At 37.9% G+C, this 21,290-nt stretch overlaps 1 protein-coding gene across 5 annotated transcripts in view; it reads right to left on the bottom strand.

The window, feature by feature from the left end:
• lama2 (laminin, alpha 2) overlaps positions 1-21,290 on the bottom strand; it is a 299,175-nt gene that overhangs the window by 226,500 nt on the left and 51,385 nt on the right. For all 5 annotated transcript variants that reach the window (XM_049478821.1, XM_049478822.1, XM_049478823.1 and 2 more), the window contains exon 2: positions 4,781-4,951. In XM_049478821.1, coding sequence (XP_049334778.1) covers positions 4,781-4,951 — 171 coding nt within the window. The remainder of the gene's footprint in view (positions 1-4,780; positions 4,952-21,290) is intronic.

The raw sequence follows: 21,290 nt of genomic DNA, 5'->3' as shown, positions 1-21,290 counted from the left end.
TCCTCATAAACTAAAAAGAAAATTTGCAGCTCAGAGGCGAAACCAAAAGCTCCACCAAACTGCAAGCGGCGCTTTGTTTCTGTTGTACTTTCCATCCTTCCTAAAAATCCAATAAGCGTTGTTTAAAGAGGAGGTCAGGGAAAGTTTACACCCAAGATCAGCCAGCGCTGTGTTTGCGAGAGGACAGATTATGTGCTATTATATATGCCAGTGCTTTTCTGTTGCATACGGATGAGCTGCTTTAGCGTAGCCTCCTCTCTCTTTCTGTGTGTGTGTGTGTTTACTGTGGTTAAGCACTTCCATGGGTCCATTTGGCCTGTAGTAGTTTAATCTTAATAACGGTCCTCCCACAGTCCAGTAAACACCAGTGAACACCATAAAGGTGCTTTAATGTTAATGTTACAGGGTGCTTAAAAACAGAAATTCCACAGATTCTTTCAACATTCCCGGCAGAACTAAATGGTTGAGATGCAGTGATGTCAGTAATGTGTTACTGTAATCTGACTGTAATTTTTTTTTTCAGTAATGAATAATCTAACGCATTAGTATTTCCAATCCAGTAATCATAAATCATAAGGTTCCTTATCCAAGTCACTGTTCTTACTTTTTTGTCATATATCATAGTTAAAGATATTGTAGAGTCTGGCTGGAGGTGTTGAAAGGATGGAGGAGAAAGACGTGTACAGTCGTCGCTTTATTGCTGGAACTGTCGACCACAACCACACCCAAATAACAACAGGCTTGCAAGCTAACAAGCTAACTAGCACTCGGGCTAACAAGCTAATTAACACACACACACACAGACCCTGTGCCCTCTCCACTTCACACTTACACATAGCTTGCCTCCCCTCTGCTAATCACACAAACACACAGACAGACCCCGCCCTCTTTTATCCACCAGCCCGTGTCACACTTCTGGTATCCATTGCTCCAAATTGAAAGTTCTCTGAAAATGGCTCCGACTAAGGCGCTGCCACTATGATCGAGCCCTGAGAGAGCATAACATGGTGCTTTGTTTCCCCTCACCACTCTAAAGGGTGATGTCAATCAACGCAAAGCGTCTGTGAGCTGATATATCAGAACCAAGGCGCTTTCCTCCGAGTGCGCTGTGATGCTACTAGACAATGCTGCATCTGCAGGCGGTGGCTGACTTCACATGTATCGGAGGAGGCATGTGCTAGTCTTCACCCTCCTGGTGTTGGAGCATGACCTATAGTAGCTACTGTACACCTATAAATGCATGACCTATACGCTCCATCTACACTTAATCTTGGACTTAATCGTAATGCAGGACTCCTTTAAAGTCTTCTGCAGTTATGAGGAGCACTACACCGCTAACACGAAGCGTTTTTAAATACAGTTGTTATAAAAGAAAGAGAGGTAGATTTTATAATTAGCGACATCGGAACACAGTTTCTCCCTAATGCTATTAGAGTCTGACAATATCAACCTCAATCAAAAACGCCCCCTCCCTTGTTACCACGCGCTTATTAATCAGGGAGCAAAAGAGAAGATTAAAGTTTTCTTCTTAATCGCTCCGTTTCAAAAGATTTTTTTTTTAGTTTCATAAAATAAGTTGGTTAACTGTCTCTCTCTTTCTCTCTCTCTCTCTCTCTCTCTCTCTCTCTCTCTCTGTAATTTCTCTCTAATTAGGTGTTATAGTAATCATTCTCTCCGGTTCTGTGCAGGTGGGCGAGGGTGCTGCATGTGTGCCGGAAAGCATTTTTGTTTGAACAAGGATCTGAGACATCATGTCCAATTCATTATTCGTGTGTGGGTGTGTGTGTGTGTGTGTGTGAGTGTGTGTGTATAAAGGTTTAAGGCTTTTGCCAAAGATTAGCCGTATACAGAATAACTACAACCATAACAGTGTTCTTGCTGGTCTGATCTCACCCAGTAAATGTTCTCTAATAAGTAAGACATAAAAACATATTACATAATATGCACATACAAAAAAGTATATGTTGACCTTGTATGTTCACTTTTGCTATAACTAGCCTGCCTTTATGTTTTATTTCTTTCAATCTATATTTAAATAAAGGTGCTGCAAAATGTTTTTTGAGTTCTACCTGTCATGGAATGACCCAGGCAGGTAGACGAGGAGGCGGACACAAGTGCAGGTAGGGACAAAACAAATAATTTAATAAATATATATATATATATATATATATATATATATATATATATATATATATATATATATATATATATATATATATATATATAAATAACAAAGATAAACAAATAACAAAGAACACGTAATAATAAAGTAAACCAAAACAAACGCGAGGAACTAGTGAACATAAACTAAACAATCAAGAAGTACTAAATATATATAAATATATATATATACAAACAGGGAGTAAATAAACAAAGAAACAAACAAAGCTAAGAACATAAACAAGGAATAAACAAGAAACTAGAAACTACCAAAAATAACCAAGAAATAACCAAAACTAAACAGGGCAGGGATGTATATATACAAGGGAAACAACAAGAAGCAAAACACTAAGAAATAAACAAGGAAATAGACTATATATATATATGGCAAAAACAGAGAACAGAGAAACGCTAAGAGGACTGATAACACTGAGAGAGACAAAACAACATTGGAAGGTGCGAAGACCGACGGAGGACAAGGTGGCAGAGGAGGGCTATTTATAGTAACATAAAACACACTAGAATTGGAAACACCTGGGGAAGGGGCGGAGCTACAAATGAGAAACAGGTGGAAAAGTACTGAGATGGGAGACACAGGGCAGCACAGGTCACGTGGGGAAGACACACAGAGACACGAGGCCAAGATGTGACACTACCAAGAAAATCAGGACCAGCCATTGTTCAGAGACAACCTAGAATTTTTTTTTTTCTGTATTGTAGCAACTATGAAAAAAAAACATATGGAATTATTTATTTAACACAAACCAGAATATGTTTAATATTTTAGTTTCTATGATCAGCACATGTAGGAAAAAATTAGGGAAAAAAGAATAAAGTAAGAAGCATTGAATTAGAAGGTCCAAACATTTAAATGATAATGTATGTTAAAAGGAAAAAAGTGTGTGTGGGGGGGGTGGGGGGTGTGTGCCCATGTCTATACAGGAGAGTGTGCTCACGTGCTGTAGATATGCAGCATGCGAGCATAACTCTAAACAACTGTTCAGCATTTTCTCATTATATGGATGCATGTGTGTGTGTGTGTGTGTGTGTGTACTAGCCATTGATTTTTGGAATGCGCAGATTTATGAACTGAAATGGGCTTTGATGAGGGCATTACAAATTGATTACACACTGCTGAAATCAGTGCCTGCTTTAGTGTGTGTGTGTGTGTGTGTGTGTGTGTGTGGGGGCGCTCAAATATTCATACACACATATTTTTGGTTATAAATGTGAACGCATGCCTGTGTGTATATATGCTGTATATAACCTGCATGTATCTGTATATTACAGGGTAATTCTTCATTAAATTGTATAGTGATTCATTATTTATGACCTTCATAGTGATGTCATTACACATAATGTTCATACTGATGTCATTGCACCTTTGGAATGTTAGGTTCTGGTAATGACATCAGAATGGTGATCTTCGTTACACTTGAGCTTCATAGTGACGTCATTACACTTGAGCTTCATAGTGACGTCATTACACTTGAGCTTCATAGTGATGTCATTACACTTGAGCTTCATAGTGACGTCATTACACTTGAGCTTCATAGTGATGTTATTACACTTAAGCTTCATAGTGACGTCATTACACTTGAGCTTCATAGTGATGTTATTACACTTGAGCTTCATAGTGACGTCATTACACTTGAGCTTCATAGTGACGTCATTACACTTGAGCTTCATAGTGACGTCATTACACTTGAGTTTCATAGTGACGTCATTACATTTGAGCTTCATAGTGACGTCATTACATTTGAGCTTCATAGTGACGTCATTACATTTGAGCTTCATAGTGACGTCATTACACTTGAGCTTCATAGTGACGTCATTACACTTGAGCTTCATAGTGACGTCATTACATTTGAGCTTCATAGTGACGTCATTACACTTGAGCTTCATAGTGACGTCATTACACTTGAGTTCATAGTGACGTCATTACACCTTTGGAAGATTAGGTTGTGTTAATGACATCAGTATACACAATCAGAATAATGACATCATTACACTAAAGTTTCAAAATGATGCCATTGCACATAATCTCCATTCTGATGTCATTGCACCTTTGGAGTATTAAATTGACTTAATTACATCAGTATACACAATCAGAATAGTAATCTTCATAATGATGTTATGAAAGTTAATAGTGAGGTGATCAGTACACATGAGCTTTATTGTGATCATTACACATTATTGTCTTAATAATTCTAGTAAAGAAGGTCACATGATATTTATAGTGATGTCATTCCACATGAGCTTCATAGTGAGGTCCTTACACATGACTTCTATAGTGATCATTACACATGACTGTCTTAATGATTTTAGTAAAGAAGGTCACATGATGTTTATAGTAAGGTTATTACACATGACCTTCATACTGATCATTACACATGTCAGAGTAATGTCATCACACAGAATCTACCTGTTTATCCCACACAATGTTTATAGTAAGGAAATTACACATGATTGTCAGAGTGATGACATCACACACAATCTTTCTGACTATTGCACACAATGTTTGTAGTGAGGAAATGACAGATGATTCTCAGAGTGATGTAATCACACAGATATCTTCGTGTTGGTTGTGTATTGTATAGTAATTTGTGTAGTAATTTACCGTATGGTCTATCACTCTTCAGGTTACACACTCTGCACTGCGGGTTTCGGACCGGCTGTCCCGGGACGTGTTCTACCAGTTTACAGAACATCTCAGGCTTCTTCTCTCCACACGTAGCGTTTGCTGTGATTTTAGCCATGGAGGCCAAATTCAGCACTGCTGGAAACAAACCTGCAGATACAGTAAATCATACAACAGTTACGACTCTTATCTACCATAGGTTTATAGACTTTCTCCTCTTACATACTGCATTTATATTAATATACATATTCATTTTTACTTTTTCACCATTTTGTGCAATTCAGTCACTAAATTGCAAACCAGAAAGTTCTGAAACTTTTACAAACTTACAGAAATGTGTGTGGAAATATTTATGAAAATAAAGCAACAGAAATTTGACACACATGCTAAAAATGTTTTTGGTGCATGTTTTTTTTTTTGGTTATTTAATATTTAATTTTGCATGTATAGCATTGAGATAGATATAGCTTTAGGTAGCTCTGCACACATTATTATTTTCAAACACAAACATCATTATTACAGGACTTTTTTTTACGGGACGAGTGGTCCAGCTGGCTAAGTGTTGCCACTATGGTTGGGAGATTGCAGGTTCGAATCCCAGTTATGCAGCTTGCCATCAGCCACTGGAGTCCTCAGAGAGCACAATTGTCCTCGCTCTCTCTGGGTGGGTAGATGGTGCTATCTCCCCTCATCACTCCAAAGGGTGATGTCGATCAGCACAAGCATCAATAGTGATAAGGGGAGTCCTAATGAGTGGGTTAGGTAATTGGTCTTGTGAATTAGGGAGAAAATTAACATATATGATGAACTACAACCTGCTATACTTGTTCTATGTCTGTAGTCATTTGTAGAAGCAATGTATTTTTTGTTCCTTTTTGAAACCTTATTATTAAGTAATGTTAGTTAAAAATTTGTAGTAAAAATGATCATAAAAGCTTTGTGTGTTATACTTAAAAATAAGGTTGCAAAAATGTTGCTCTTCATTTTTAAGTAAAGCTAGCGCAATACTTTTTAGAGTGAATATCCTGTGTGAAACAAACAGAACAAAGAATAACCAACTATATTAATACAAGAAAACAAAACAAATCAACAAGAGGTAAACTAGACAAGGATAATACTAACAAAAACAGAAGTAAATCAAACAGACTAAAGATTAACAAACAGCTGCAGAAAGGGTCAAGCAAAGCATGACATAGAACAAAGGAACACATGAGAAAATATGTAAAGGCTGGGGAAACAAGAAACACCTGGGGAAGATAACAAGGGGGCTGTTTAACAAACTAGACACAGCTGTGAACACTAATGAGAGGGCGGGGCCAGGGAGAAGACAAGAAAGCAACAAAACAGGGCCATATGCTCAAAGAGCACATAAAGAGGAAAAAAAGCTAGGGAAGACAAACAGAAAAAGAGAGGAAACAAGAAATTTCATAGATGTCAAGTGGTAAAACTACATTGTCCCACCTACCTAAGTAAAACTCAGTCCATTTGAATAGAGAGCCTTTATCTACCTTATTTTTTAATCTGTTGGTCCAGATGCTGTCAGTCTGTCTGCTCTGCAGTCTGAACTACTCAAAGTCTCCAATTCCCAGCATGCACTAACACTGGTCTTCTCTGACTCTGCTAATCACATGGCGCTACGGTGTTCCCGCTCCCCTAGCTTCTGATTGTTTCCACCTGGCCTATTCAGTATATATGCTCTGTTTCCTGCTGAGTATTGAATCTAGTTAGCTAGCTCTTCTACAGCACATTTCCTTTGTTGATTATCTTTGATACTGACTTGTTTTTGTTTCCAACTACCTCTCTATTGTTTATTTCTATTTTTGTATTTGAGACCACTGTTTTGCCTGTGCCCTTTCTCTGCTGCATTTACCATGTATGACCCTGTTTTGCCTGACTACACTCTGGTATGTTGTTTATATTTGCCGCCATATTATTACTGACCCTGCCTGTCCCATACTACTCCTGTAAGCCTACCTTCTTTATTAATAAACTGTGTGATTAGTATCTGTGAGTGTCTGTGGTGTGTCTGGCCTGTGTGACAGAATCTATCAGAGAAAAAAATGGTAATAGCTCAAGAAAAAGTCAAGAAAAATCCAAACCAGATGTGGCCTTATTTTAATTTGTTAATGAGGTCTTCCTTTGCTTTCTTTTGAGGTGGTTGGAAACACTTCCTGAGTGTCAGATGTGCAGGAAGTGGAGAAACCCAGAAAAAAGAACATGACTTTTTTTTTCTCATGAGAAACGAAAAGGAAAACGAGGAGTATTGCATTCCTCGTTTCCTGCTGTCCTTCAGACTTCCTGAGGCTGGTTTAGAAAAACACAGTCTAGTGACTGTGGGGCACTTTAAGCAGTATTAGGGAGTGTGAGCACTCGCGTCTCTGTGAAAGAGAGAGAGAGAGAGAGAGAGAGAGAGAGAGAGAGAGAATGTATCTGGTCTGATTCAGAGAACACAGAGATTGCTCTCTAAAATCATTCACAGCTGTTGTGCCAGATGTTTCTGTAAATCAGCAGAACAACATCTGAGAGAAAGAGCGACGAGGGGGAAAAAGCTCCTGACATGCAGACAGAGATTTCACTCACAAGAAAAGCCACGGCTAAGACTGCCAGAATTCAGCATATTCAGTTTTTAAAGCTTCCCAGCGTCCAGACAGTGGCAGCCAGAGGTTAGCAGGTGGCTCGTGGAACAATCTGAACAACAATGTGTTCATGCAGGGATACTCCGTAGTGACTAACACAGAACAATAAACAACAAAATTCCACATCAGTCCAGGGGATCAGTGACTGGAGAAAATCAGGATGGATCTTCACCAAGAGGAGTAAAAAGCCAGAAAACCAACTGAATCAATCTGTGCCTCATTGTGATCCCAGGAAGAAAAACTAATGAAAAACCATAAGGAATATTGTCAACAACAATGCTGTAGACACAAAAGCTTTGATCAAGCCTAAAAACTATGATCTGATATGAAAATATCCTGAATAAAATTCTTCCCTCAATACGTTGTCTTGGCCCAACTGTTGTTTTGTCTCAATCTGACTGCAGCAAAACAAATTTCTGTCCCCGTTTGAACATGGACCATGAAAATATGTCTCAATCTCATCTGTTAAAAAACCTCTACTAAACTTACTGTAGACAGAGAAAGATACTCAGACTGTTCCCACTCAATAGAAGACATTCTGTCCATACCCAACTATTGAACAAACAATCTGTTCTAATTCAAAACCAGTAAAATTCTACCCTAACTCAACTGTACACCAGTAAAATTCTGTCCTAACTCAACTGCACACCATTAAAATTATGTCCTAACCCAACTGTACACCAATAAAATTCTGTCCTAACCCAACTGTACAGTACACCAATAAAATTCTGTCCTAAGCCAGCTGTACACCAATAAAATTCTGTCCTAAACCAGCTGTACACCAATAAAATTCTGTCCTAACCCAACTGTGTACCAATAAAATTCTACCCTTACCCAACTGTGTACCAATAAAATTCTACCCTTACCCAACTGTGTACCAATAAAATTCTACCCTTACCCAACTGTGTACCAATAAAATTCTATCCTAACTTGGCATGTCTGCCCTAAACCAATTGTAAAACAATACAATTTGGTCCTAACCCAACTGTTGATGAACACATCTGTCCTAAATCAACTGTAAAGCAATAAAATTTGGTCCTGACCCAACTGTTAGCGAATACATCTGTCCTAAACGAACTGTAAACTAATAAAATTATGTCCTAACCTGGCTATTGGACAGCAAAATGGTCTCAACCCAACAGTGGAGCAAAAATTCTGTCATAACCTGACAGACAACCAACAAAATTGTTTTAATCTGACTGTAGTCTGACAAATTCCAGTTCTATCCAGACTTTAGATCAAAAAAGAAAAAAAAAACTGTGTAAATCTGTGCTTCCACTCACTGGCCAAAATAAGGTCTACTGCATACTGCGTTTTCTTCTCGTACTTAACTGCCTCCCAGAAAACCATAGAAGTCATGCATTGGTTTTAGACATTTAATTACTGTTTGTTTGTTGCTTTGTTTATTTGTTTCCCAGCTTGTCTCAAATGTTCATTCACACAGAAAGGTTGCAGCCTTATTTAAAAAGAGTATTTAAGTATTAGTATTAGTATTTAAAAATTCATCATGGTTTTATTAAATAGATTAATAACACAGTGCACAGTGACTCGCAATGTTATCAATATTCACAAACAAGTAAAACATCTAACACTTTCAGTGAAGGAATGGTCCTGAAGCTGCGTAAGTCATGAAGAATCATTTCAAATATGCTGTTCAGTAAAACAAAATATGTGCCTAACAAATTCTGACCATGAAAAGTGAATTTCTGTTCAATTAATGGGAGAGATTCTCACAGCACTGAACAGCTAGAGAGAGAGAGAGAGAGAGAGAGAGACTATGATGAATTATGAAACATTTTTGAAAAGGCCACAGATGAATAGATAGAACTTTCAATTTGATTTCAGTGCACAATATGGAAGTTTATTGGATCGCAAGTCTTACAGTTCATCAGCTCACAACGTCCAGGTTCTTCATTTACATTTTCGCAAAAAATTGACTTTCATATAAATCATTTAGCTTTAATCAACAGCTCACTTGAAGGTCATGTGGACGTTTTATGTACACAAAGCTCAAAAGAAAATGACGCTCCGTTTGCATTTTTTGTGAGTTCATCTCGGTGATTTACATGTAAAACGTTGTACTCTTCAGCAGTGACCTGCACGCAAGGCTAAATTCAGAGCGTGATTGCTTTATTCAGCGCATTCAGATAAATTAGAGAACATATTTGAGGCTGAATAAAGTGGGGAATTTTTTTTGCGGTTAAATGAGATGTTCTAGTTGTATCTTAACTGTACTTTATTACGTGGTTTCGCCATGAAGATCATGGTCCTCATCTTATGTCTTGGTTCCTCTCAGTGGATCTTCCTCAGGCTCAATAATATATTTTTTTCTTTCTTTTGAGGTTTGGCTGTTCTCAGCACTTCCTGCTCATCTTCTTTAGAAGGTTCTTCTGTTGAGTCTCAGCAAATGACTTTTCAAGTGATTTAATCGCTTAAGACCAATTTCCAATAAGAAAAATCTGTATTAATATAACTTATGTAATGGCTGTATGCACTCCCAGCAATGGACATACTGCTGATGAGATAGTGGATGGTGATCTGGTGGATGCCCTCTTAGACCTGGATCAGCAAACCTTTTTCTGACCCTATATATGGACGTGTCAGCCTGGAGGTGGCATATTCCACCAAATCGATGCGATTTCTGTCCCCAGGACATTACATGTATAAATGTGAACTAAACATAACTTTAAAATACATTTTATTCTTAAGCATAGTGTCTTGCACATTGACTTAATTGCAAAAGTAAGACACGTAATTAAAAAAATAAAATAACTACTTAGAACACAAATAATAGACAAAAATAGCATGTGTTACTTGTCCCCACTCTCTATCTATAAACTTTACCATGAAATATAATATTAAAGTTCTTCAGAGATGTATTGTTTTGCATTGTTGTGTGACTCCAAAACCCATCTATGCTTTCATTTTTTAATAATAAATCCATAATATTTAAGTTAAAATACACATTTTAGTTTTACTGTAACTCCTGTAAAACTCCTCAGCTGGTTCTTCCCTCGTTTTTCTGTATATTTGATTTTATTGTAACTCTGACTGAGGAGGTCACTAGATTTCACTGGACTCAGGTGTCCTCAAGCTATTAGCATAGCTACCATTTAGCTACCAAAAGCTAATGCTTTGGCTAATTTTATGCAACAAAAAAAAAAGAATCCTGCTACTTTCAGTCCTGTTACCCAAAACATACAAAGTAACAGGACTGAGTGACAGTAACAGGAGTGAGTTCCAGTAACAGGAATGAATGCCAGTAACATAAATGAGTGCCAAGAACAGGAGTGAGTTATAGTAACACAAATGATTTTTTAATCATAAATATCAATTATTTAAATATGAAGTCAACCATTTCTTTAAAATAAGTTTTTTTTTCTTGAGAGAAAATCAAAGGAGTTAGTGGACTTGCTTTTAAACATGCTTTTTTAATGGTCACATGATTTTTGTAACCATCTTCGGCTTAGACACCTTGTATAAAATTAAGTAAAACTCCCTGAGATTGACCAGTACATGTTTTGAATAGTTAAATACATGTGTTATGACTCTAGATTAATTTGGAAGAGTTACAACAAGCAATTGGCACCCATTCAGTGGAATGGCCCATGTGTAACAGATACTGGGCTGCAGGTACTGTTTCATGCTACCAGTAGTGACAAGGACAGTGGTAAAATGCTAAACTAGAGAAGAATTAATGAGGGAGAATAAGGAAAGAGCGTTTGTCTGTGGGCACCACCATTACGAGAAAGTTTTTGTGTACAATAACATCTAAGAAATATCTGAGGTCACTTTCCTGAGGCTAAAAATACAATACAATAAAAATGGTAAACAAAATCGTACATAAAGATATTAGTATCATACTAAACACATACATTTACACAAAATGTAAGATGTAATGTAATAAGAATTAAAGCCCATGGTAGTGAAAGTCCATATTAAAAAAAAAAAAACATTCAGAAAATCTGATCGATATTTCTAAGAAAATAAATGTATTTTCAAAAAAAAAAAAAAAAAAATTCTGTAGCACTTGATGGTCCCTGGATGGTCAATTGTTGATGAACTCATAGATGCTCAACTAATATTCAACTAAATGTACAGTAACGTATAAGGCACACCAGATTAAAAAGCGCACTATCAATAAACGTCTATTTTCTGGTCTTTTTTTATATACACAAGGCACACTGAATTATAAGGCGCATTATTTTTAAAGTAAAATTAGCACTGGATGTTAATCTACACAGATTCCTGTGCTGAAAATTGTTAATTTAGGTGAGTAAAGCACTTCCATTTATCTAGACAGTGCTATACTGGCAAAGGAGCTAGCGCCTAGCATGGTTAGCAGCTAATGCTAATACTGCCTCAGTCTCAAGTCTCTGTGCTGTAGAACTAAACTATAATGCTGTACTTCAGTGGAGTGGCTTTACTGATCCTTACAACCTGACTGGTACAATTCATACAAAAGGCACACTAGATTATAAGTCACACTGACGATTTTTGGGGACAATTAAAGGATTTTAGGTGCACATTATAGTGCAATACATAAATATATATGGTAAATGCAACTGAATTCTTAATGGAATGTAAATAATCGTCTATTGAATGTAACCCTACACCTAACCCTAACCTGAACCTTAACCCTAACCTTTAAAAGTAAGGTTTAGGTTTAGATGTTAGTTTTAGATTAATGCTAGTTTATAGGTTAGGTTAAAGGGTTGATTTAAGGTTAGGGTCAAGGTTAGCATTAGCATTCAGAATCATATAGATTCACCTGAGAGTATAGTTGCATTTAATAGACATTAAATTGTTCAGAATGTTATTTTAATGTCAGTTAAATGTTAAGTGAACATCTATGAGGCATCTATCTGTAGCTGGGAGATTGTCTTTAGACGTGGAGGAGTAAGACACTAGTTTTTTTAAAGCGCTGTGTGGTTAGCATTAGCAGTTCTTTCTCATCTCCTAACGTGGTTGTTTTTAACCCATCGCTTATGAATAACCCGCATTTTCTCTTTGGTAATGTGATGGATTTATGTCGTTTTACAGACTGACAGGGATCATCCAGCAGCACCTTTCCCGGATCCGCCGGCATTTGCAGCACGAAAGCCCCATTTAGGCACGACAATTCCACACAGCGGGAACTAATTTAGGAGCAATTAGGGAACAGTGCTGGAATTAAAAGCCCCTCTCGCACTGATACGTGCGCAGGAACATTTCGTCTACTTCCCCCACCCTCTTTACTTACAAGCGACATGCTGCAGAGGAAGTGACTGAGCGAGGTTAATGCTCAGAGACCTCCTACAGATATTCCACTCGAACAAAAGCACAACAGTCATTTCAGGCGACTCCCATGGTCAAGATTTCAGACTGCGCACAAAAGAAGCAGAAAAGATTAATGTGTTTTTTTTTTTTTTTTTTTTTTTTTAAAGGACGTTACGTTCTGTTTTATTTTTAATTATTTATATATTTTTTCGGTAATTTTAGACCCTCCACACTCCCACTTTCCTCTCTCCTGGACGGTAAAACCAATAATTAATCTCACATGAGAGGTCAGATCTGAAGGGCCTAAAAAGATTTAATGCAACATAAGTACAGGTTCTTTGACTTTGCAGGAGATTTCACAGGCTGATTTTTCTTTAATGCAAGAGATGTTGAAGTGGGGCTGCCGGTGTGAACACTGCAACTGCATTAATTCAGAGTGTGTGCGTGTGTGTGTGCGTGTGTGTGTGTGTGTGTGTGTGTGTGTTATTTTTCACCAGTGACTCTACAAGCTACAAGCTGCTAAAGCAACATCAATCAAACACACTGCGTCCTTTTTTAGCTCCTTTAACTCTCTGGCCAATTTATTAGAAACACCTACTACTACTGTACCTCTTGTGCTTCTACTCACTGGCCACTTTATTAGAAACACCTACTACTAATACCTTGTATTTCCACTCACTGGCCACTTTATAAGAAACACCTACTACTACTATAGCTCTTGTGCTTCTACTCACTGGCCACTTTATTAGAAACACCTACTACTAATACCTTGTATTTCCACTCACTGGCCACTTTATCAGAAACACCTACTACTACTAATAGCTTGTGCTTCCACTCACTGGCCACTTTATTAGAAACACCTACTACTAATACCTTGTGTTTCCACTCTCTGGCCACTTTATTAGAAACACCTAACACTACTACCACCTTGTGCTTCCATTCACTGGCCACTTTATTAGAAACACCTACTACTAATACCTTGTGCTTCCACTCACTGGCCACTTTATTAGAAACACCTACTACTACTATACCTCTTGTGCTTCCACTCACTGGCCACTTTAACAGAAACACCTACTACTAATACCTTGTGCTTCCACTCACTGGCCACTTTATTAGAAACACCTAACACTACTACCACCTTGTGCTTCCATTCACTGGCCACTTTATTAGAAACACCTACTACTAATACATTGTGCTTCCACTCACTGGCCACTTTATTAGAAACACCTACTACTACTATACCTCTTGTGCTTCTACTCACTGGCCACTTTAACAGAAACACCTACTACTAATACCTTGTGCTTCCACTCACTGGCCACTTTATTAGAAACACCTAACACTACTACCACCTTGTGCTTCCATTCACTGGCCACTTTATTAGAAACACCTACTACTAATACCTTGTGCTTCCACTCACTGGCCACTTTATTAGAAACACCTACTACTACTATACCTCTTGTGCTTCCACTCACTGGCCACTTTATTAGAAACACCTACTACTACTATACCTCTTGTGCTTCCACTCACTGGCCACTTTATTAGAAACACCCACTACTAATACCTTGTGTTTCCACTCTCTGGCCACTTTATTAGAAACACCTAACACTACTACCACTTTGTGCTTCCATTCACTGGCCACTTTATTAGAAACACCTACTACTAATACCTTGTGCTTCCACTCACTGGCCACTTTATTAGAAACACCTACTACTACTATACCTCTTGTGCTTCCACTCACTGGCCACTTTATTAGAAACACCTACTACTAATACTTTGTGCTTCCACTCACTGGCCACTTTATTAGAAACACCCACTACTAATACCTTGTGTTTCCACTCTCTGGCCACTTTATTAGAAACACCTAACACTACTACCACCTTGTGCTTCCATTCTCTGGCCACTTTATTAGAAACACCTACTACTAATACCTTGTGCTTCCATTCACTGGCCACTTTATTAGAAACACCTATATCTATACCCCTTGTGCTTCCACTCACTGGCCACTTTATTAGAAACACCTACTACTATACCTCTTGTGCTTCTACTCACTGGCCACTTTATTAGAAACACTTACACCTGTACCTCTTGTGCTTCCACTCACTGGCCACTTTATTAGAAACACCTACTACTACTAGTAACTTGTGCTTCCACTCACTGGCCACTTTATTAGAAACACCTACTACTACTAGTAACTTGTGCTTCTACTCACTGGCCACTCTCTCTTTTTTTAATGTCTGGAAACATTATTTGTGGTCCGTGAGCTGTCCGTTACCGAAAATATGGCAGAATTTACATTTTCCTTTTTTTTCTTTTTTTAGTTTTGAATGCAAGACGATTCACTTAAGCAAAGAGTATGACTGTAGTGAGCCGGTGAAAAAGAGCACATTTAACTTAACATCGGACTATTCAAAATGAAAAGTGTTCATTGATTGGATACTGAATGAAGCTTGTTTTTCGCTGTTAGCCAATCTGTGTGCAGATTTTAGGCATAGAGAAAATGACTGATTCAGTCTGTTTGAATGAATTGTCAATGTTCAGTAATGATAGTAAAAAGGTTCAGTTTCTTATTAACTTCACCACAGGCAGAGAACTCGGACTCGTCCGGTCTCGTCCACAGTTTTAAAGTCCACCTCACCCCGAGATCAAGACAAGACAGTCAGAGACGAGACAGAGACCGCTTGTTTAGACTGGACTTAAGTACTACAACATTTCTAATTAAGGCAAGCAGAAAAAGTTTCTTACTGAAAAAATACTAATTTTCCTAGATCTTCAAATATTAAAAAGGGGTCAATCAATTTGACTCGTAACAAAACAGTAGAGTTAACATCATACTGGTGCCAATTAGGTCCCATGTGCAGTGTACAACCCAGATAGGACCCATCACTCATATCCATCCACATATGGGGTCGTCATGGTACCCTTGGACAAAACTAGGCTAATCAGAAAGGCTACAGAACCCAACATGGGCATTTTTTCTAGGAAATGGGGGGAATTATCTCTCTAATACATCAAACCCTTAAAGGACAGCTCTGTATTAGGACGCTCATGTTAATATCCGTTCTCTGACCAAAACTGTCCATTACAATCCTATAAAACCTCAGCTCTAATTCTTTTTTCTTTTTTTTCACTTTTCCTCCGTCTCCTTATCTTTCACTCTTTTACTCCCTCCTTCTTATTCCTTTCTGATTCATTCTATCTGTCTCTAATCCCCTCTCCCTCTCTCCCTCCCTCCATCTCTCAGCCTCTCGTCCAGAAGAGGATCGATATCTGCGCTCCGGCCCATCTCGCTTTTGCTGATTCTTCATTCAGCTTGACAAAACTAATTATAGTTTCATGCTGTGTGTCCTGAAGCGGCATCCTCCTCTCTCTCTCTCTCTCTCTCTCTCTTTTCCTTCCTTGTCTTTCCTCTGTCACTCTCTCATGCTCTCCCTCTTTCCCTCCTGTCTACTACCTCTGTTCATCATTGAGAAGAGCCTAATCTGAAGCACAGCGCCTCCCCTGTGGCCTCTCGCGGTACTGCAGGTGTGAGATAGAAGACAGATGCTGTTTCATGTCAGCAGTGCTGGTGTGCTCTGCACCGCGAGAGCTTTGAAAAAATCATCGGCGATGTTAAGTTTCAAGGGCTTAGAACAAACGTACAATGTTTTTTTTTTTTTTTCCCTCTGTCAAATCGGGTTGACGGCTCACGCCAAGCTGAATAAAACATCTCAGCACGCAAGAACAACCCTCAGCTGAGTTCTGTGGGAAAACAGCTTCCATTGTAAAGCTTAATATCGCTGGAAGACTGAAGTATTAAAGAATAAAAGTGAAAAACTAGATAAAGGAGACACAGAATAGTTGCGCAGCTGAAAGGGTGGCTCTGGCGTTGCTTTAGGTGGTTGTTGTGGCATTCCAAGTGTTCGATATCTCCCATGCAGTCAGGTGATCTGAGGTCAGCTGACCTCACAGTCATTGTGAAGTTTTCTTTTGTGTATTTAAGTGATTGGTCTGGATCTTAATACATATTTACTGAAAAATCTATCTGAGCCTGATCTGTGGGGTCTTTCCTTCATGCTGTTCCTCCTTAAACCCTAGACGTTTTTATTCTACTGTCTGTCATCTCCACCATATGTCATTAATGACATAACTAGCTGGATTTAAGCTAACGACAGCTCTGAAGCTGTAGTTGGAACAACTCCACTGAACCACAGTGGTTGCAAACGTTTGGTAGATATATGGTTTTGGGAAACCTGAGCAGTTCAATGGAGGTTTGCACCAGTGGTGCAAAAAGGGGGTATGCAGCCTATGCGATCAAAGCCCCAAATAAATTTCCTCTCCGGAGAAACAGCCAATCAGCTTGCTGGCTTTGCGGAACGCGGTGGGAAAAGTAATGACAGGACGCTGACGATTTTAAAACGTATCGCCATCCAACTGATGATTTTAAAACGTATTCCCCCCGCTCATGATTTTAAAACGTATACCCCCGCCCCCCATGACGATTTTAAAACGTACCCCTCCCCCCGCTGATGTTTTAAAACGTATCTCCCCCCCTGCTATTAATTTAAAATGTACACCCCCACCCCCCCCCCCCCCGCTCATGATTTTTACACCACAAAAAGTATGTAGTTGCGCCCCTGGTCTGCACTGTGTAAGTTACTAACTAACCATGCTGTTTGAAAACACATGCATTGCAACTGCATCATTCAGACCATGCAAGTTGCTAATGTACTTATCAACTGTGCGTTTGGGAAACGCACGCCGTGTTTCTTTTGGTCCTGTTTCTAAATAAGGTTTAATCTACAGTTACAGAAGATACAGGAGTCAGCAGCACAGTCTACTTCTACTGTTTATTGGGTGACAATAGCCTGCATTAATTTCCTGTAATTAATAAAAAAAATTGAGCCATCTAAAAAAAGTGTTTTTAGACTGCAAAGAACCAAGAATTTGGTCTTTAAGCTAGGCCAAATTCTGCTGCTTTGATTCGTTGATTCACTATTTTTGATTCAGACCACCAGGTCCACCAGGTGTCTGTTTTTATATCTTTTCAGTGCGGATTATTAGTTGAGGCTGCTATAATTTACAAACACACACACACACACAGAGTCATACATATACATGTATAGTAAGAGATTGTGTGGGTGCTGGTGTGTTAAGCAGGTCTATCTGAGGTCACAGACGAGACACTGACTGATTCACTGACATTTACTCTTCATCCTCCTGCAATCCATCACAGACTGGAGCACAATCAGACTGTGTGTGTGTGTGTGTGCGTGTGTGTGTGTGTTTGTTGGTACTAAACAACAAAACACATAAACAAGACTCTTTATCATAACAACAAGACGGAGCTTTGTTCTGAACACGCCCCCCAACCAAGGCGGAGTGTGTGTTTATTTGGGTGGTGAAGAAGATAAAGAAAAAGAAGAAAGTGAGAGAAAAAAGAGAAAGTGTCAGTAAGAGAGAGAGGGGGAAAGAGAGGGAGAGAGAGAGGGAGAGAGCAGGAGATGACAAGAGAAGGGTGAATAAAAGAGAATAGGGAATGGCAAATGTATTAAAGTTAGGCTAGAGTTAAAAAGAGAAAGAAAGATAGTAAAATAAAGAGAAAGGGTAAGGAAGAATAGGGGTTTTCATCCACAAGTTATTTTTCAACCTAGCTATTTTTAAATGCATGTTGTGACAGTAATCACATTTTTTTGTAGTAGCAATTCCTACCCTGACCTTTGGGGGCAGTACAGTTTTTTTTACTCCAGATTACAATCCATCCGACGCAAGAATGGCCATGTGGTAATAAAATATATCTTTAACTTAAAGTTAAAAGCTCAATGTAAGTGGTTTAATTATACTTGTGTTAGAAAAAGCAGTGTTGGGCACGTTACTTTGAAAAAGTAATTAGTTATAGTTACTCGTTACTTCTCCAAAAAAGTAACTGAGTTACTAACTGAGTTACTCCACTATAAAAGTAATTAGTTACCGGTAAAAGTAAAAAGTGCATTACTTTTGTGTTACTCGCCCCCGTAATAAATTATTAAAACAGAACTGTTACAATGTTAAAAACCCTAAATGGAAAAACTGCATTTTGTAATAATATATTTCTGGTAGATTGTTTTTATGCATGCTTCTTAAGATGAGCATTAGATTCTGTGTTTTGGAATATCTAAAGCAGCTTTTAACAAAACAGAGCATCCATAGGGCCAAACAGCTCCACAGCCAAATAATAAAGAGAAATCATGTGACTTACGGCACATCATCATTTTATGAAAAACGTCTTTTAACACATTTTTTTTCCACGCAGAGATATTCAAACTTTTCCACTTTGTCCTATAGTGTTCTATATTTGGGTGCTTTGTTCTATACAGTGTGTTTCAAGGTGAAATTCTTTTTAAACTTTTTTTTGGGGGGCATTTTCAAAATTCTCAACAACTTTGGTTGTTGAAAAACCCTCTAGTGAAAGAGAGTGAAATAAGAGAGAGAGAGAGAAAGAGAGAGAGAGAGAGAGAGAGAGAGAGATAGTGAAAATGAGCATTGGATTCTGTGTTTCAAAGCAGCTTTTGAAAAAAAAAAAGACTGTCCATATAATGTACTATATTTGGGTGTAACTTTTTTTGAGCATTTTAAAAATTCTCAAGAACTTTTGTTAAACTTTTGTTGAAAACCCCACTAGTGAACGAGATGGAATAAGAGAGAGAGAGAGAGAGAGAGAGAGAGATGATAAATGATTAAAATGATAGAGTTTCCATCAAACATGTTATTTTTCAACATCGCTATTTTTTGTTTAAATGCACGTTATCCTGAATAAAAAAAGTGCATCATTAATTAAATCCATATAGTGTACTATATTTGGGTGTATTTTTCTACATCATTGTGTTTTTTTTTTATCATTGTTTTTAAACAAATTTTTTTTTACGTTTCAAAAATTCTCAACAACTTTGTTTTTTGAAAAACCCACTAGTGAAAGAGATGGAATAAGAGAGAGAGAGAGAGAGAGAGAGAGAGAGAGAGAGAGAGAGAGAGAAAGAGAGATATGTCTATCTATTTCTACTTGCAGTTCAACACACATATCGTCTTACACCCAACACACACACTCACACAACACACACAACAGAAACAACAACTAGATCGAACGGTTTATGGCCAGCACTAGAAGAACATTTCCCTTTGGGAGTCCCACTGAGAGAGCAGTATGCTATCACACACACACACACACACACTGTTTTATAATCAGACATTACTGTTCCGAACTGTCAGGCATTAAGTCAATGCAGCCCTGAACCGGGGACAGAACCATCATCATAAAATACAGCAGCAATCCAGCTCACAGGATGATTCACTTTATGACTGTCTGCACACACACACACACACACAGCTTCTCTCCAGTGTGTATTCCTCTTTCTCTCTCTGTTGCTGTATGGATTGGATTAGTTGTTTGGAGGGGGGGGGGGGGTCTAACTCCTGAGTCTAGTTTATCTAGAGATATGAGACTCTGTGAGTGTTTATAACAGGTAACATCCAGATAACAAATGAGTCATGGCCCGGTTCTAGCTCACACATATACAGTATACCTCCATTCTGCCCACATGTCAGATGGGCTTTGTTTTGGGCCTAAACAAAAATGCTGTCCCAAAGAGTAGATGACTCAAGTACAGGTCAATTTTGGCAATGCCAAGTTTACAACTGGAGCTACATTTAATGAGTGTTATGGCATTTGAACTCTGGATCACAATCTGAAGGCCCACTATCTAAAAGTTCAGGCTACAGACAATCATGGATCAAATTTGGCTCAGTCAGGGCACTCTCAGGCAAAGGGGGCCTTAAATAAGCTGAAGTAACATTTGTTTGTTAGGGCCTTTATACAGTAAACTCTGGGTCACATATGGTGTCTATATAACCCACCATGTAAAATGTTTGTACAGTACAGTGCTGGACGATATGGCCAAAATTTTTATTGCGATATATTCCTTAATTTTGGTCAATACGATATAATTTCGATATCAATATAAATACTTTAAAGGCCTCAGAAAAACTAAGCTAAGCTAAGAATCACTGCAATAAAAATCTGCTAAAAATCTACTACTATCTAAAAATGTATTTTAAGTCTTAATTTAAGCCTCCTCTTACGAAAACTATATATAAAATCTTAGAAGTAAAAATGGTCAAAATAAATCAATGCTCACTTTTGTTTGCATGTAGCAAAAGAAAAAAAAAAACATGACATCACTGTCAACCATAAACCTATAACCTATATACCTGTATTACCAATATAAACAACTTTAAATTACAACAGAGGCAGAGCTTCTTATTCTTTTGTAAACATATTTAACAGATCAAAACAAAAGTGCTTCAACCTGGATAAAAAATGCAAGAAGCCTTTATATATATATATATATATATATATATATATATATATATATATATATATATATATATATATATAAACAACATGATATCAACATGACATCAAATAAGCAAACCTATAGACTTTATTACCTATACATAACTTAGTTACAACATAATCTACAAAAGTGCTTCAGCCAGAATAAGGAAAATATTGTATGTAGCGAAACTGCTTAAGATTGCAGCAAGCTGAAGTCTGAAGTTTGTCAGACCTTCGAAAGCCGAAC

This window comes from Astyanax mexicanus, chromosome 1, assembly GCF_023375975.1.
Source record: "Astyanax mexicanus isolate ESR-SI-001 chromosome 1, AstMex3_surface, whole genome shotgun sequence".
Lineage (NCBI taxonomy): Eukaryota > Metazoa > Chordata > Actinopteri > Characiformes > Acestrorhamphidae > Astyanax > Astyanax mexicanus.
The sequence above is the reverse complement of the archived record's forward strand: the minus strand, read 5'-3'. Positions and strand labels throughout refer to the sequence as shown.